At 35.8% G+C, this 17,028-nt stretch overlaps 1 protein-coding gene across 20 annotated transcripts in view; it reads left to right on the forward strand.

Annotated features, from left to right (window-relative positions):
* Window positions 1–15,978, forward strand: part of ugt2a5 (UDP glucuronosyltransferase 2 family, polypeptide A5) — an 85,352-nt gene extending 69,374 nt beyond the window's left edge. For 10 of the 20 annotated variants that reach the window (XM_049465958.1, XM_049466282.1, XM_049466322.1 and 7 more), the window contains exons 3-7: window positions 9,692–9,810; window positions 11,293–11,424; window positions 12,611–12,698; window positions 13,581–13,800; window positions 15,150–15,978. In XM_049465958.1, coding sequence (XP_049321915.1) covers window positions 9,692–9,810; window positions 11,293–11,424; window positions 12,611–12,698; window positions 13,581–13,800; window positions 15,150–15,432 — 842 coding nt within the window. In that variant the 3' untranslated portion in view covers window positions 15,433–15,978. Of the gene's footprint in view, window positions 1–330; window positions 1,178–1,957; window positions 2,763–3,622; window positions 4,365–6,642; window positions 7,544–9,661; window positions 9,811–11,292; window positions 11,425–12,610; window positions 12,699–13,580; window positions 13,801–15,149 lie in introns of those variants that run through there. The other 10 variants (XM_049465932.1, XM_049466080.1, XM_049465712.1 and 7 more) reach the window with 9 other exon arrangements.
* The last annotated feature ends 1,050 nt before the right edge of the window (window positions 15,979–17,028 follow it).

Consider the following 17,028-nt stretch of genomic DNA (forward strand, 5'->3'; position numbering starts at 1 on the left):
AATGGTGTTTAGTCAAAGTGTAACAATGTTAAGCGAAAAAATACATTAAGGAGCAATTTCCACTCATGAGCTGTTGGTTATCTATATTTTTTAACCTGCAGATTATTAACGCTCTAGTTTTACGATTAGATAACACAGTGTATGGATTTTGCCTATGACTCCCCTACCGCCAGAAGCTCCTGGGTGGGAAGAGCATGTGGTAGAGCTTAGATTGAGCCAAAACAAACCCATCCCGACCTTTCCTGCCTTAGAATCCTGTCTAAGTAGACAGCATGTCGTGCATTTCAGACACACCCACCCATGTTCTTTATCTCGGATCAGTTCAGAGTGCATATACAGTTCCTTTATAATAAGGGAGTGCTGGGTTGAAGATAAGCTTCAGGCAGCACCTATACTGTAGTGAGTTAACTAACAGTAGAGAACCAGACAATATATATCTATAACTTTACAACAATGGGATCCAGCTGTGTGCTCCCCTTGGTAGCTTTGCTGCTGCTGTGTGGATCTGGATTAACTCTGGGTGGAAATATTCTGGTGATTCCTGCAGAGTACAGCCACTGGATCAACATGAGGGTAATAGTGGATGAACTGGTGGCTCGGAACCACAGTGTGACTGTTCTGACCCACAGTGCCACTCCTTCCATCAAGTTCTCACAGAAGGAGAACTTTAAAACTATTATTTTTAAGATCAGCATGGAGGAGGAAGAGACTCGAGCCCTCTGGCTTATGTTTTTTAATATTTGGATGAATGAAGGAACCTCTGGGTTCCAGACTGCGTTATTGTTTTGGAACATGTGGAGTGATATGGAGCGCTTTGGCATGGCAATATGTGATGGAATGCTTCTCAATAAAGAGCTTATAGCTTCACTAAAGGCATCAAACTTTGATGCAGTTCTGTTTGATCCTGTGATGATGTGCAGTGATCTACTGGCTGAGATCCTCGACCTGCCCCGTATTCTGTCCTATAGACTGATGTTTGCCCACACTAATGAAAGACTGTGTGGTCAGCTGCCAGTTCCACCTTCATATGTACCTGCTGGAGCCTCCCAAGGCCATCTCAGTGATAAGATGAACTTCATGGAGAGAGTGGAGAACATGCTGCTGTACATTGTTCAGACTACATTTGTACAATTGCAAGGGATACTACTGATTGATAACTATTACACCAAAATAACAGGTACGTTATTTTTATTAATGGTTATTTAACATAATAGCTAAAATAACCACCATTCAAAATAACCTCATAATCCACATATTGAATCAGCCGTCTCTGTATCCAGCATTAAAATGGCGATACTGTGTGTGTTTGTGTGTGTTTGTATACTTTGAGAACTCTCTCCAAGAACAGTATTAAAAAAATATATTAAATGTTCAATCTGTGTAAACTGCCTTGCTGCACTGCTCAAACAAAAGCTATAACAGAAAAAAAACAAGAAATGCCTCAATAAAAAAATATATATATTAATACATCTAAATATAAAATTAGCTTTTTCCCCATAGTAAGACAATTTACTTAAATAATTTGTATTATTATTATTATTATTCATTTTATTATAATATTCAGAACATTTAATTAATTAAATAAATACATTCTGAGAACCCTGTTTACTTCAGAATCTCTAGATAAAACTGCTTAAGCATCATCAGTCTCTGACAATTTTATCGTGTGATCAGTTTGCGTAAAAAAATAAAATAAACATGTTGAAGTTTCCAGATTAATTGCATGCGTTAACGTGTTAATGTTGACAGCCCTAATCAAATGTTTTACCCAATACAAAACTAGGCTAGATTACAGAACTTTCATTGGCTGCCTTCCTGCCTCAGAATCCTGCCTAAGTAGACAACATGTTGTGCATTTCAGACACACCCACCTTTTGTTTTTATCTCAGTTCAGTGCAAAGTTCAGATATGAGACCTTTATAAGGGGGTGCTGGTTGAAGATCAGCTTCAGGCAGAACCTATACTGTAGTCAGTTAACTAACAATAGGCAACCAGACACTATATATAGTTATATATCTATATATATAGTTTTACAACAATGGAATCCAGCTGTGTGCTCCCCTTGGTAGCTTTGCTGCTGCTGTGTGGATCTGGATTAACTCTGGGTGGAAATATTCTAGTGATTCCTGCGGAGTACAGCCACTGGATCAACATGAGGGTAATAGTGGATGAACTGGTGGCTCGAAACCACAGTGTGACTGTTCTGACCCACAGTGCCACTCCTTCCATCAAGTTCTCAAAGAAGGAGAACTTTAAAACTATTATTTATAAGGTCAACGTAGAAGAGGAAGAGGCTCGAGTCATCTGGCTTAAGATCTTTAATATTTGGATGAATGAAGGAACCTCTGTGCTCCAGACTGCGTTAATGTTTTGGAACATGTGGAGTGATATGGAGCGCTTTGGCATGGCAACATGTGATGGAATGCTCCTCAATAAAGAGCTTATAGCTTCACTAAAGGCATCAAACTTTGACGCAGTTCTGTTTGATCCTGTAATGCTGTGCAGTGATCTACTGGCTGAGATCCTCGACCTGCCCCGTATTCTGTCCTATAGAATTATGTTTGCCCACACTAATGAAAGACTGTGTGGTCAGCTGCCAGTTCCACCTTCATATGTACCTGCTGGAGCCTCCCAAGGCCATCTCACTGATCAGATGAACTTCATGGAGAGAGTGGAGAACATGCTGCTGTACATTGTTCAGACTATAGTTGTGCAAATGCAAGGGATTCTAATGATTGATAACTATTACACCAAAATTACAGGTAAGCTTACTTTTCCAATACTAGCTCTCACTGTTCTTAATAGGGAAGCACCTGATTTTTGGAATGATGTCGGCCCACCCTTTGCAGCTATAACAGCTTCACGTCTTCTGGAAAGGCTTTTCATAAGGTTTAGGAGTGTGTTTATAGGAATTTTTGACCATTCTTGCATTAGTGCATTTGTAGGGTCAGACAATGATGTTGGACAAGAAGGCCTGGCTCACAAGCTCCACTCTAATTCATTCCAAAGGTGTTCTATTGGGTTGAGGTCAGGACTCCATGCAGGCCAGTCACGTTCTTCCACACCAAACTACTCTACTGTTCCTGCAAAGTTGGGAGCATGAAACACACATCATCATCCCCTCTACCAAACTTTTCAATTGACAAAATGCTGTCAAATAAGTACAATTCCTCTGGCAATTGCCAAAACCAGACTCATCCATCGAATTGTCAGAAGGAGTAGCATTGTTTGGGAATTTACTAAGCTTCAGAGAGCGACTCATTCTTTCACTAATTATGGTAGAGGCAGTCTGCATGCATAGGTTGGTTTTATACATATGTGGCCCGGAAGTGATTGGAACACCTGCATTCATCTGTATGGGTGAGTGAATGTTTTTTGCAATATAGTGTAGCAGCAAATCAAAGCAAGCCTCACAGCATTGTAGAACTTTTATTTTCACAGCTACTTGCCAAATGTAATGCCAGTGGCAGAGGGAAGCTGCAAAGGTTTGCAACTGAAGTATTTTGGAAAGAAAAGGCAGAATCATTTGCTGAACAAACAGAGCCTGCTGACTGTGCACCTCCCACTACCTTTATCTACACTAGTTTCAAAGGTCAGAATTCAGGTTGACTGTACATGCAACAAGTGATCTAACTATTAGTTTTATACAATGGTACCCAGCTGTGTGCTACCCTTGGTAGCTTTGCTGCTATGTGGGTCTGAATTATCTTTGGGTGGGAACATCCTGGTGATTCCTGCTGAATACAGCCACTGGATCAACATGCGCACAGTTGTGGATGAGCTGGTCTCTCGGAACCACAGCGTGACCGTTCTTACCCACAGTGCCTCACCTTCAATCAAATTCTCACAGAAGGACACCTTCAAATCCATAGTTTTTAAGGTTGACATAGACGAGGAAGAGATCAGAGCCCTCTGGCATGACATCTTAACTACATGGATGAATGAGGACATCTCTGGGATTCGGTTGGTGTTAATGTTGTGGCAAATGACATCTAGATTTGAGCGCTATTTTAATGCAGTATGTGACGGAATGCTTAATGAAGAGCTTGTCGCTTCACTTAGGGGGTCGAACTTTGATGCAGTTCTGTTTGATCCTGTGATGGTGTGCGGTGATCTTTTGGCGGATGTCCTCGGTCTGCCCCTTATAGTGTCTTTTCGAGTCGGTTTTGCCTACACTATGGAAAGACTGTGTGGTCAGTTGCCAGTTCCACCTTCATATGTACCTGCTGGAGCCTCCCAAGGGCATCTCACTGATAAGATGAACTTTATGGAGAGGGTGGAGAACATGCTGCTGTACATTGCCCAAACAGCGATTTTTAAAGTGCAAATGTTCTGGACGTCTGAAAAGAATTCAAAAGTAACAGGTATGTTTATTTGGTTTTGTCCCAATGAAGTAGGGACTTTTGACCTTTGACTTTTTCAGCACTAATTGTGATTCGTTGATAATTCTTCAATCACTCGCCAAGCACATCCCCCACATCAATGCACACACCTGCTTTTATTGTTGTTTTTTTATTTTATTGTGTGGATGTTGACAATACCCTTTATGCAGAAATGTTTATATGGGTAATAATAATATATTAGCTGATTGCTGTTACTTGCTTGGGTGTTACAAAAGTGTACTATTAACTATTTTAGTGAAATGGTTAAATACTCACATATTAAAGTAACCTTGTTTATTAATTCATCAATTATGAATTAATTAATTTACTTGTTCGTCATGAATTGATTTGTAGTATTGGCAAGTTGTTACAATATTACATGATATTAATACAGCAAAGCGCCACACAATTTCAATCTGGGTTTGAATATATTGTAAATAATTAGTTAACTGCATTTTAACTAGAGAACAGTGTGCTGTAATGGATATGCATATTTTGATCCATTTAGTCTAGCTAACTAGCCAGCTAGATAGCTACCTTTCATCAGCATTCCAAAATACTGTGCTTTTAGTCAATGCTTCCAACAATCTTACAATGATAGTGATAGGGAATAGCCTTGCCTAGGCAAAGAAATTACTATGTTTACACCATTAACAAGCGAGTAGTTTCACACTTCATTGGTAGAATTTTGAGGGCCCTGACATTTAAAAACGAGGCACCGAGAGCTTTGAAAGTGCACAGGTAGTTTCTTAAAAACACCGTTTATACACATAGTACCTTTTAGGTAGTTCTCTTATCATGTTTAACTACAACCCAATTACATTTCACACCGGATTTTGTCTGATGAATGAAGAGAGATGAACACAGAAGTTAGAATGTACAGCTCAGTGGTGTTCTTTATTAATACAAAAATAAAATAGCTATTTAAATTACTGACTTTAAAATCAGCTTAAAGTACATAGATTTAATAAGTCTTAAGAAAATAGACTCTAATAGAGTCTAATAACACATACTGGTCAAACTCAGGCAGCTTAACCTATTTTTTTTTTTCAAGGTTTCTAATCCGACAATTGTAAAATTGTAAAGTTCGGTCCTCAAGTGATATTTAAACCTGTTTAAAAGTAAGTCCAATAATTCATTTGATTTTCTCTTAAGGAAATCTTTATTTTAAAGAAATGGTTGACTGCATGTTCAAATAAGTGATATTCATGACAAAAATCCTTCCTGTTACTGGAACTCCTGTTACTTTTTATGTTTTGCGTAAAAGGAATGAAAGTAACATGAATGAGTTTTTAGGATAGAATTAGCACAACCATAAAAAAAATATTTAAACTAAATAGCAGCTATGCAAATAGCACGAGGACACTGAGCACATTCTAGTCATTTTCCAAAAACTTGTATTTTAAAAATAAACAAATAAGATCTAATATTTAATTTGGGTAACAGGACTGAGTGTTGAGATTGAGCTCCAATTTTGATCTTCCCATGGTCTTCAGAAGAACCAGCTGCTGTCACTTCCTGTAGTAGATGTGACTTGTAGAATGTTATAGATGTTACAGATGGGGTAATGTGTTATGGGAGCAGGACTGAGTGAAACCCACAACACGAATAAAATGTGTATTTTAACCTAAATATTATGGATTTATTATTTTAAAAAATATTTTTAAAGCATAAATGGGATATCTGGGATTTCTCTGAAGAATTTTAATCATTTTATTTAATGGTAAAGTTTATAGTTTGGGGACAGGTATTAAATGCTATTTTTGTTCGACATATTTTACTTTTGCAATTAGGTCAAAGTTCGTGACAATATGCTTAATAATAAAAGTTATTTTTAAGTTTAAAGGGACGGAAATGGCACCCATACAGTCACAACTGATATCTGAAAAACAGTATTTCCCAATCATATATAGGTCCCTCCTATTTCGCAAGCAGAAAGAACAGAGGAGTGTGAGGCTGACTTTCATCGCGCGCGAGCGTCTGACGTTTTTGCCCTGCGCGCGAGCGGTTTACTTTGCTCGTGCCTGCACTGTTTTGCTCTTGCATGAATGTTTTTGCTCGTGCATGCAAGGTATTCCTCGTGCATTAATGGTTTTCCCATATATGGACTGTTTTGCTCGTGCGTAGAATATCTTTTCCAATTTTGACAGTGATCTGACGCTATGCACGCAAACCTTTATTTTGACAGCGAGTTGCCAGATGCATTGCCATTGGCTGCTGAGCAGAGCAAGAGTTCTGCATTTTGATTGGCTGCTCAGCAGAGCTCAGCTCCAAAGTCTCCAGCTGCAGAGTGTTTTAAGGAGTGGTGCACCCGCCCGTTTCTTTTTGTCCCAGTTCTGTGCAACTGAGAGCTCAGAGAGAGATTAGGATTTCCAGGGAGGTAAACAGTGCAGGCAACAAGGGATCTAAGGTTGCTGGATTTTTTTCTGGAAGTTTTCTGGCAACCATGCACAGCTGTGTGCTCCCCTTGGTAGCTTTGCTGCTGCTGTGTGGATCTGGATTAACCCTGGGTGGAAATGTTCTGGTGATTCCTGGAGAGTACAGCCACTGGATCAACATGAGGACAATAGTGGATGAACTGGTGGCCCGGAACCACAATGTGACTGTTATTACCCACAGTGCCACACCTTCTATCAAATTCTCAAAGAAGGAGAACTTCAGAACTATTATCTTTAAGGTCGGCATGCAGGATGAGGAGGTCAGAGGCCTCTGGTATAAAATGTTTCATGCTTGGATGAATGACTCGACTGGACTTGAGGCATTGTCCTTCTTTTGGGGCATGTTAACAACATTTGATCGCTATTTCCAGGCAATATGTGAGGGAATGCTTAGTAAAGAGAACGTAGCCTTACTTAGGGAGTCAAACTTTGAAGCAGTTCTGTTTGATCCTGTGATTCCATGCGGTGATCTGTTGGCGGAGACCCTCGGCCTGCCCAGTGTGTTGTCTTTTCGACTTATGTTTGCATACACTGGGGAGAGGATGTGTGGTCAGCTGCCAGTTCCACCTTCATATGTTCCTGCTGGAGCTGCCCAAGGCCATCTCACTGATAAGATGAACTTCATGGAGCGTGTGGAGAACATGCTGCTGTACATTGCTCACACAGCACTTTTAAAAGTGCAGGTGACGTTACTTGTCGATAAGCATTATACCAAAGTAGCAGGTACATTTCGTCTTTGTGTTTGACTTTTTCAGTACTAGCTGTGGTTGATAGAAATACTGTGTCTTTTGTCCCTTTTAAACCTCCCTGATATTTGCTGACCCTCAGCTCAAATTTAAAAAAGCCTAAAAAAAATGAGTAGGATAGTTTGGTATTGGTATTGATTGGTATGGGTTTAGAAGCGGAGCAGGAGGGAGAGGTGATTGGCTGAGCTGCAGCAGCGGTGAGAGGCAGATGGTTGGACGTCACGAAGGGGGTGTTTGGGTATTATTGATTGACTAATCTGCATATTGTGATGTGTCTGTATACCAAAGTACACAAACACATCATCCCCACCTGTAGCACAGTTGAACCTGAGTGGGAGCTGCAGAGGTGGAAATTACCACAATAATAGCATTTAGTAAAGGTTAGGAAATGTTTATAAAAATATTTAATTACTTAAAAGAAATACATTTTAGCTATTAATAGAAAAATACTGTATGGTTTAGGGTTTAATTGCTCTTTAAGAAGAAATCTGGTGTAAACTAGACTTTGAGTGTAGTAAAACATGATGATGAGTATGAACATTTCTCAAGTAGCCCACCTCCATTCACCCCCAGCATTTCAAAATACAGTGCTTTTAGCCGATGCTCCCAACAGGTTTACAATGCTTCTGATAGGGGCATAGATTCAGGCAAAGAAATCACTATTTTTACACCATTAACAAGCACAAAGTAGCTCCACACTTCATTGGTAGGATTCTGAGGGCCCTGACATTTAAAACGGGACACTGAAAGCTTTAAAATTGCACAGGAAGTTTATTAAAACACTGTTTATACACACATTACCTTCACATAGTTCTCTGGGCCCCGCCATCTTGAAATTAAGTCATAATAAGTCGACTGACAAGCACAAACGAATACGTAGGATAGGAAAACAATGCATGAATTCGAGGTGTTACTGAAAATATCTCTTGTAAAATGCATGCATTTCCGCTACCTCAAGATACGTTGCTGTGCAATATAACAATACTTTTCTGTATCGCTTTTTTTAAACCAAAGTTAGGATGTTATCCGTGCTTAAATAACACTAAAACAACTAATTTTAACAATTTTTAGAGAGCATGATTAGTCTAATATAAGTGTACTCACTGTGCTCAGTATATAAAAGTATCTAAATAGTGTTGTTTAAGAATCTAGCACTACTAATGCATTTTGGCTGTGATCTAGTTGTGTGCCATATCGTATCGTATGCAATAATATCGGCAACATTTTTGAATATCGTGAACGATATTATACCCTGAAATATGATGCCGTATCATCTACCCCTAATTATCACATCAAGTCACTACTTTTTTTTTTTATTACTGTTTTTAACAAAAGAAAAATTCACACTGTTCTTATTTCCCATTATTTATCTTTTAGAGACAGATTATATCTGTCCAGTATCATTTGTTTTACTTTAATCCTGGATATATGGAGATATTTGGAGTGCATTATTAGTATCATGACATTCTGGATCATTGACTTCTGTAACAAATCTGATAAAATTCTTGTATTTTTTTTTTATCTTAGTAAAGGGTGTGCCGTAGTGTATTGGTGCAGTTGTGTATTCTTGAAATAATTATTTTTTAATTCAGTGTTTTGTCATATTACCAAGAGTATTGTTATCACGAAAAAAACATGAAATATCAATTTACCATGTAATTATATGTGTGAAAATGTCTTTAAATATTTTGATATAATTTTAACATATTGCTCAGCCCTATCTGAATTTGCGATACACTACGTGTCACAATACAGGGGTTAATATTCAATATATTTCAATACTGTAAGCAAGAAAATATATTTAAATAAAAAAATAATAAAAATTTAGGAAAACTGTTATAAGAAAATCATAATACACATACAATCTGAGGTTTATTTATTTTTTTTATCTCGTCAAACCAGTGGGATCTGAAGTACCACATGCTATTGCTGCCGGCTTGAGGTCAAGGTAGCTATCTGTTAGTTATAGCAAAGAATATCTACAGTAGATCCAAATGCACCACTTTCTTATGCTTTATGTGAACGTGTGAAGTAAACAGGAATCTATGCAGGAAACGGATCCAAATCATATGATCTTTCTTTCTGTTCCCCACAGGCAAACCCACAACCATGTGTGAGACTATAGGAAAAGCTGACATCTGGTTAATCAGAACTTACTGGGACTTTGAATATCCACGGCCTTTACTGCCAAACTTCAAATTTGTTGGTGGATTGCACTGCAAGCCGGCAAAGCCACTTCCAAAAGTAAGAACTTCAGTTCACCTTATTTGGTGTTTCAATGATTGAGTTATACATTAATGAATCGGCACATAATAATAAAATGAGTATATGTACAAAGGTCTAGCACTGAACCTTTAATACACATCTTTATCGCAGTAATAACTGCGTGTCATGTATCTAGGTTTCAGGGGCAATACATTCAATAAAAACTCAACTCTGACCTAAATATAGAAGGATTATTACAGACAGTATTTTAAGAAAATCAATTATTATAGTCCTTCACATAAAAATGTGATAAATTGGCCTAATCTTGTACAATATTTTCTTAGTTTAGGACAAGGTTTGTGGTCTGATATTTTGTCAGACAGCTTTAGTATTATTGAGGCCCACAACACAGTTTGTCACTCTAATAAATGCATGCATATTAGTTTTATAACTTATGACAGTATGATATTAATGTAACCTTGGTAAAAAATACATAGCAAAAAAAAAAAAAAAAAAAAAAAGAAATCTTGGCCATTGACATTAATTCCGTTTTAATTTTGCTTTTAATGTTCCTTTTTTTTTAGATTTTTTTTATGTTTTATTTATTAAAATAAACATACTACTCTGCCAATGAAATAAAAGACTTTTAGTGAATTCATTGATCTGAATTATTTAGGAATGTGTAGCTATAGTCAACTTATTGTCAATTCTGTATAACAGCAATATTAGATTTTGCCAAAAATGCTATCTATTAATGTAATAAGATTTATTATTTGTAAAAATATTTATTACTGCCGAGTAGAATGTGTGTTACCATGTTTAATTTTTTTTTTGTTAAAAAAAATTAGCCACTGTTTTCCAGTTTATGCACCACAAATCCAACAATAACAAAATATCTGTTGGAACAAATCTTTAAAATATGGAATTTACAGGGAAAAAAAACCCCAAAAATATACAATACAAAATACAGCTTTGGACAAAATGAAGAGACCACTTCAGTTTCTGAATCAGTTTCTCTGATTTTACTATTTATAGGTTTATGTTTGAGTAAAATGTTGTTGTTGTTTTATTCTATAAACTACAGACATTTCTCCCAAATTCAATATTATAAAAATATTGTCATTTAGAGCATTTATTTGCAGAAAATGAGAAATATCTGAAATAACAAAAAAGATGTAGAACTTTCTAAAAAGAAAAACAAAGTTTCTTTCTAAAAAGAAAAACAAAGTTTCTATAAAGAAAACAAGTTCATATTCATAAAGTTTTAAGAGTTCAGAAATCAATATTTGGTGGAATAACCCTGGTTTTTAATCACAGTTTTCATGCATAATGGCATGTTCTTCTCCACCAGTCTTACACACTGCTTTTGGAGAACTTTTATGCCTTTACTCCTGGTGCAAAAGTTCAAGCAGTTCAGCTTGGTTTGATGACTTGTGATCATCCATATTTCTCTTATTTTTTTTCAGAGCTGTGTTATTGTATTTTTCTGTGTTTTAATATCTGTTGTTTCTGGTTTTGTAGGAGATGGAGGAGTTTGTTCAGAGCTCAGGGGATGATGGGATTGTGGTTTTCTCACTGGGTTCCATGATCAATAATCTCACTAAAGAGAGAGCCAACGCCATCGCTTCAGGCCTCGGACAGATCCCACAAAAGGTTGGAGAATCCTGTGTTGAATATTTGTTGAATGTTGAATTACTGTGAACATCAGGGCATGGTGCTGTTTTTTCCAATGGTATTTATTTACTATAAACACAAAGAGTTGACTGACAGCGTTAATATCTGTCTCTTCACTTCTGCATTAATATTGCATTGACTTCATTGTGTTGCTTGTTGGCCTCTTGGCCTTATTGTACACTTGTCGATTTGTTGCAGGATTAGGACTTTGGAATGGTTTATTGTGTTGATTTTAAAAATATTTTAGGTGGTTTATATGGTTGTAGTGGGTTATTAGATTCTCCTAGTTTCCAGAGGTGCCAAATAATAAAGTGTACATTTTACCTAAGTAGAAACTTCTACGTCTTACATTTTCACACAATTATCTGAACTTTCTATTCCTTACATTTTAATAAAAATAGCCTCGTTACTCCTGTTTCATTTCAGCTCGTTTTCATTCCGGCTTCTCATCGTTCAATAAAACCCCTATCCAGATAAATCTCTCCATCCAGATAGAGAGAATCTGATTGTGATTGGATGTAGGGAAGTATAAACATATACCATTCCGACTCCCTATTGGTTTATACTGTGATCCATCTCATCTGCACACGCCCCCCCCCCCAACACTCCAGCAAGAACATAGCAGACGTATGTAGTCTAGTATGAAGATGATCCGTGCAGAGACTCAAGAGATCTCCAGACAAACTCCAGTCCAACTAAGCTTCTTTAATATATTTACATTCTACTAAAATACATTCATTTACAATCAGCATATATGCAGCTGAAACAGGGAGGAGCCTAGTGCATCCCAAGTTATATTATCAACATTAACATTTTAATAATATAACATTAAATAGTCATCATAGCTTTAAGAAAAATGTGTTTTGGGGAGGGGGAGGTAGTGAACTCTAGGACTCTATAGTGTCGTGGACTAAGCTTTTGTTCTTAATGGCATTTTTTCCCTATTTTACGTTACTTTTACTTTTATACTTTAAGTAATTTTAAAACCAGTACTTTTACACTTTTACTCAAAGAGTAAAAAGCTTGAGTTGATACTTTAACTTCTACAGTAGTATTTTAATCCCCAGTATCTACAGTATACTTCTACCTACAGAGTAATGAATGTCAACACTTTTCAAACCTTTGGTAGTTTCTCTATTGTTATAAATCTGCTGCTTTATTACAGGTGTTGTGGAGATACTCAGGACAGAAACCTGATACTCTTGCTCCGAACACAAAACTCTATGACTGGATTCCTCAGAATGACCTACTAGGTAAAGAGCACACATTTTATCTATACTATACTACTATTTAAACTATTTGAATTAAAAAATTAATATATCATTTAAAACATTGTTGTATATTGTGATTGACTAAAGTCCGGTGAAATGTTACGGACTAGTACCATTTTCCTCCGTAGAAAAAGAACCCTTAAATCATATCATATTAAAAGCACTTAAACATAAACACTTAAAAATAACATTAATACGTATAATATAAAGGCAGGAAAATCACTTGATCCTAATATTTAACCTTTAAATCAAGGGCTCCCTTAAATTCTTACAGTATTTTTGGTTCAAACCTTCACTATACCATTTAATGTGTTTTGATTTTTTCATCAGTGCTGATTAATAACTCTACACCTCCAATCTTTTTTATACATATGTTTTATTGGACATTATATTAAGTTACAGTACACATAATAACAAAAAACAATGTTAACATCCATTTTCTCCTAAACAACATTTTGTAAAAAAAACAAAAAAAAAAAAAACGTTGGTCTACTGAGAAAATAAAAAATATATAGATAAAGAGGAGATAAGTAGCATTTTTAGGATAAACAATGAATTAAAATGTAAAACATATAAACAAGAATAGAAAATAATATTGAAAAAGTAATAAATAATAATAATAAAAGTAAAAGTAGCAATGAGTGTGGTAGGCACACAATATGATCGATTAGTTCAATAAATAAAGATAGAGGCCCTTAAGAATTAGTGAGTTTATGGACAAATGTTACAAATGTTCTATAACATGCTCTAATTAGGTTAGATTAGATTCTATTCCATAAGATTTTAGCTTTATTGTCATTGAGTCAGTTCAAGTACAAGCTTGTACTGTACTGTAATACAGTAATTTACATCTGATTCTTTCAGGACATCCCAAGACCAAGGCTTTCGTCACCCATGGTGGGACTAATGGACTGTATGAGGCTATTTACCATGGTGTTCCAATGGTGGGTATACCACTGTTTGGAGATCAGCCGGATAACCTGTTCCACATGAAGACCAAGGGAGCAGCTGAAATTGTTGAATTCCTCAAAATGACGAGTGGAGACCTGAAGGAGGCTCTCACTGCAGTCATTACCAATCCATCGTGAGTTTTCATTTATTAGGAAGGGGATTATTTTATGAGCGTTTTCACATGTCAGAACCAATTTTGCGGTCTGCCAGCATTCAGTGCTTAAATAGAATGAAACCAAAAATAAATTAAATAATTTGTTGAAATGATTTAAATGGTTTAAGACTGAAGAGGTTATTTATTATTTTATCCTATTTTTAAGTAGTCATTTTAGTAGGTATTTAGTCTATTCATATGCATATCACATTAGCTTTGTTTTTTTTTTGTTTTTTTACCTAATTAAGAACAAATCCATAGCACAGTAGGTAAAGTAAAGCATAACTACACCAAACTAACAAATTTTTTAGTTATTAAAGTTATTGAAGTCCGTAAACGGTAAATGGTAGTGTGGTTTTGGATCACATAACGTACGATTCACAATTTTGAGGAGCAGATTGAGAATTTTTCAGATTAGAAAAAAAGAACAGTAATTGACAGTCATTTTTAAAGTATCAGTAACTTTTAGCTTTCAGTTTGAACATCTTACTGCTTAGTTTGTATTATTAGAAAACTTCTAATTAAATAAAAACTTCTATATTATATAGAAAATTATAATATTATATAAAACAGTTGGTACTTCTGGCAGTGTGGGCAGTGTGCCAAGTCCTGCTGGAAAATGAAATCCCCATCTCCATAAAAGTTGTCATCAGAGGGAAGCATGAAGTGCTGTAAGATTTTCCAGGAAAACAAAACTGCACTGACTTTAGACTTGATAATAAAACACAGTGGATCAACACCAGCAGATGACATGTCTCTCCAAACCATCACTGATCATCAGTAAATGATTAAGGGATCAGAGTCTGGAGGAAGAGTGGACAGACAGTCCAAACTGCTTGAGGTCTAGTGTGAAGTTTCCACCAATCAGTGATGGTTTGGAGAGTCATCTGCTGGTGTTAAGTTTCACATTTTGAGCTGAATTCCTGAAATAAAGTTTCCAATGATATTCTTATTTTTTAAGATGCAATAGTATATTGTTTAAAAAAGTTATCAGTGATTGGCCTAGAAAAATAAATCAATTTTTTTTGCAATTTCTAAGATATGATTAGCGACTGCCTTAATCCAGTGTAGCAATTTGCCTTAAAAAAAAAAACTAAAGAAACACACATCGGTTATCAAGCATATATTGACTAATTGAATACATTTGAGGTAATGCATTTTTCACTGAAATATTCTAATAGAAATTTTGTGGTAAATCTGGCACCAAAGTTTGCAAATCTGGACAAATGATTTAATCTAATGCACAATGCAATAAATACAGGCTTTGCTCAAACCGCAATCTTTACATGATCTAAACAGTATTATTAATATTTCCTTTCTTCTCTCAGGTACAAAGAGAGCATGATGAGACTTTCCCGCATCCACCATGATCGACCAGTGAAAGCCCTGGACGAGGCTGTCTACTGGATCGAGTTTGTGATGCGCAACAAGGGTGCGAAACACCTGAGAGTCGAGGCCCATAACCTCACTTGGTATCAGTACCACTGCCTGGACGTTATTGCCTTTTTACTCGTAATAGTCGCTCTGGTCATCTTTATCTTTGTGAAAACGTGCAAGTGGCTGTTCCGTAAATGTTGCAGAAGATCCTCCGCCAAGAGCAAGAAGGAGTGAAAAAGCTGTGTGAATCGTACTGCACTGTAGTAAAGAGTCTCATGTCTTATTATAGGTTTGAAGACTGAAAATGCTGTGTTTTACTGTAAATCCTTTGTGTCACGCAACAACCTTGTATCTCCAGTTTTAACATTTCAATCTTTTTGACATAATTTGAAACTGAATGTATTTTTAATGATGAGGGGACCAAGAGAAATGGCCTAAAGTGATTTCCATCAAAACTTAAGAAGATGCATCCTTCTCCTGTGAAGTTGCCTTTATGAAATTACATTGTTTTTGCATCACCTTGATATTTTATTGTGTGTGAATGTACTGGATTTTAATTGTTATTCCAACACAAATTAGGGACAAAAAATAGACACACTCTTTACAGTGCCTATGTCATAAGTTTACACTGTTTTTTACAAAGTAGGTGAATGTTAGTTCTAAGATATTTTAATTATAGGTGTTTTATAATTAATTTACACTTCTCTCGACAGGATTAATGTTCAGGGATTTTGTTTGTGTCTTTTTATTTTGAATAAAATACTATTTTGATTATTTAAATGGGTAATTTTTCATATTTTTCTTAAATCAACCAATGACACAGTCTCCTGTCCCTGTTTTTTGTATTTTAAATTCACCCCTTACAACAGTATAAAAGAAATTACTTTGGTGTTAAGGTGTTTCAACAGCCAAAATAATATACTATAGAGCATTAATCCTACCAATTCATGTACTGACAAAACACACACTAGTAACCACACTTGCTCGGAGTGGACCCAGGGATCTGTAAGCCACCATTGCCTTAATATAATTTAACACTATAAGTATATTAGTATATCGTCGCTGTCCAGTAAAAAACAAGTATCTCCATTTTTGTCAATTTTTAGTTTACGACATAATTTTAACGCACAAACTGTCCCTTTTGCTGTTGTATTTTTGTAATGATTGTAGTCATAACTTTGTTTGTGACCTAATTTTGTGTTTCCAATAAAAAAAATGTGTGCAGAAAAAATATTTTTTGAAAAAAGAATAAATAAAAAAAATGAACCAATAAAATAAAAAATAAAATTTAATAAAAAATAATTTTGCTTTTGTATTTTTGTAATGATTGTTGTTTGTGACCTAATTTTGCGTTTCTTTTCTGTGCTTTGGATTGTATGTTGTGCACAAACAAAATAAAAAAAACATCTATTCTATATACGACAGGCAATATTTCTCCCAAATTCCAAATAAAAAATATTGTCAGAAATGAGAAATGTCTGAAATAACAAAAAGATGCAGAGCTTTCAGACCTCAGATAATGCAAAATGAACAATTTCATATTCATAAAGATTTAAGAGTTCAGAAATCAATATTGGGTGGAATAACCCGGGTTTTAATTACTGTTTTTATACATCTTGGCATGTTCTCCTCCACCAGTCTTAGACACTGCTTTTGGATAACTTTATTTCACACTGGTGCAAAAATTCAAGCAGTTCAGCTTGGTTTGATGGCTTGTGATTATCCATTTTATATTCCAGAGGTTTTAAATTTGGTAAAATCAAAGAAACTCATCCTTTTTACGTGGTATTTTTTTCCAGAGCTGTATATACATATTTATAAAACATTTTA

Source organism: Astyanax mexicanus, chromosome 1, assembly GCF_023375975.1.
Source record: "Astyanax mexicanus isolate ESR-SI-001 chromosome 1, AstMex3_surface, whole genome shotgun sequence".
Lineage (NCBI taxonomy): Eukaryota > Metazoa > Chordata > Actinopteri > Characiformes > Acestrorhamphidae > Astyanax > Astyanax mexicanus.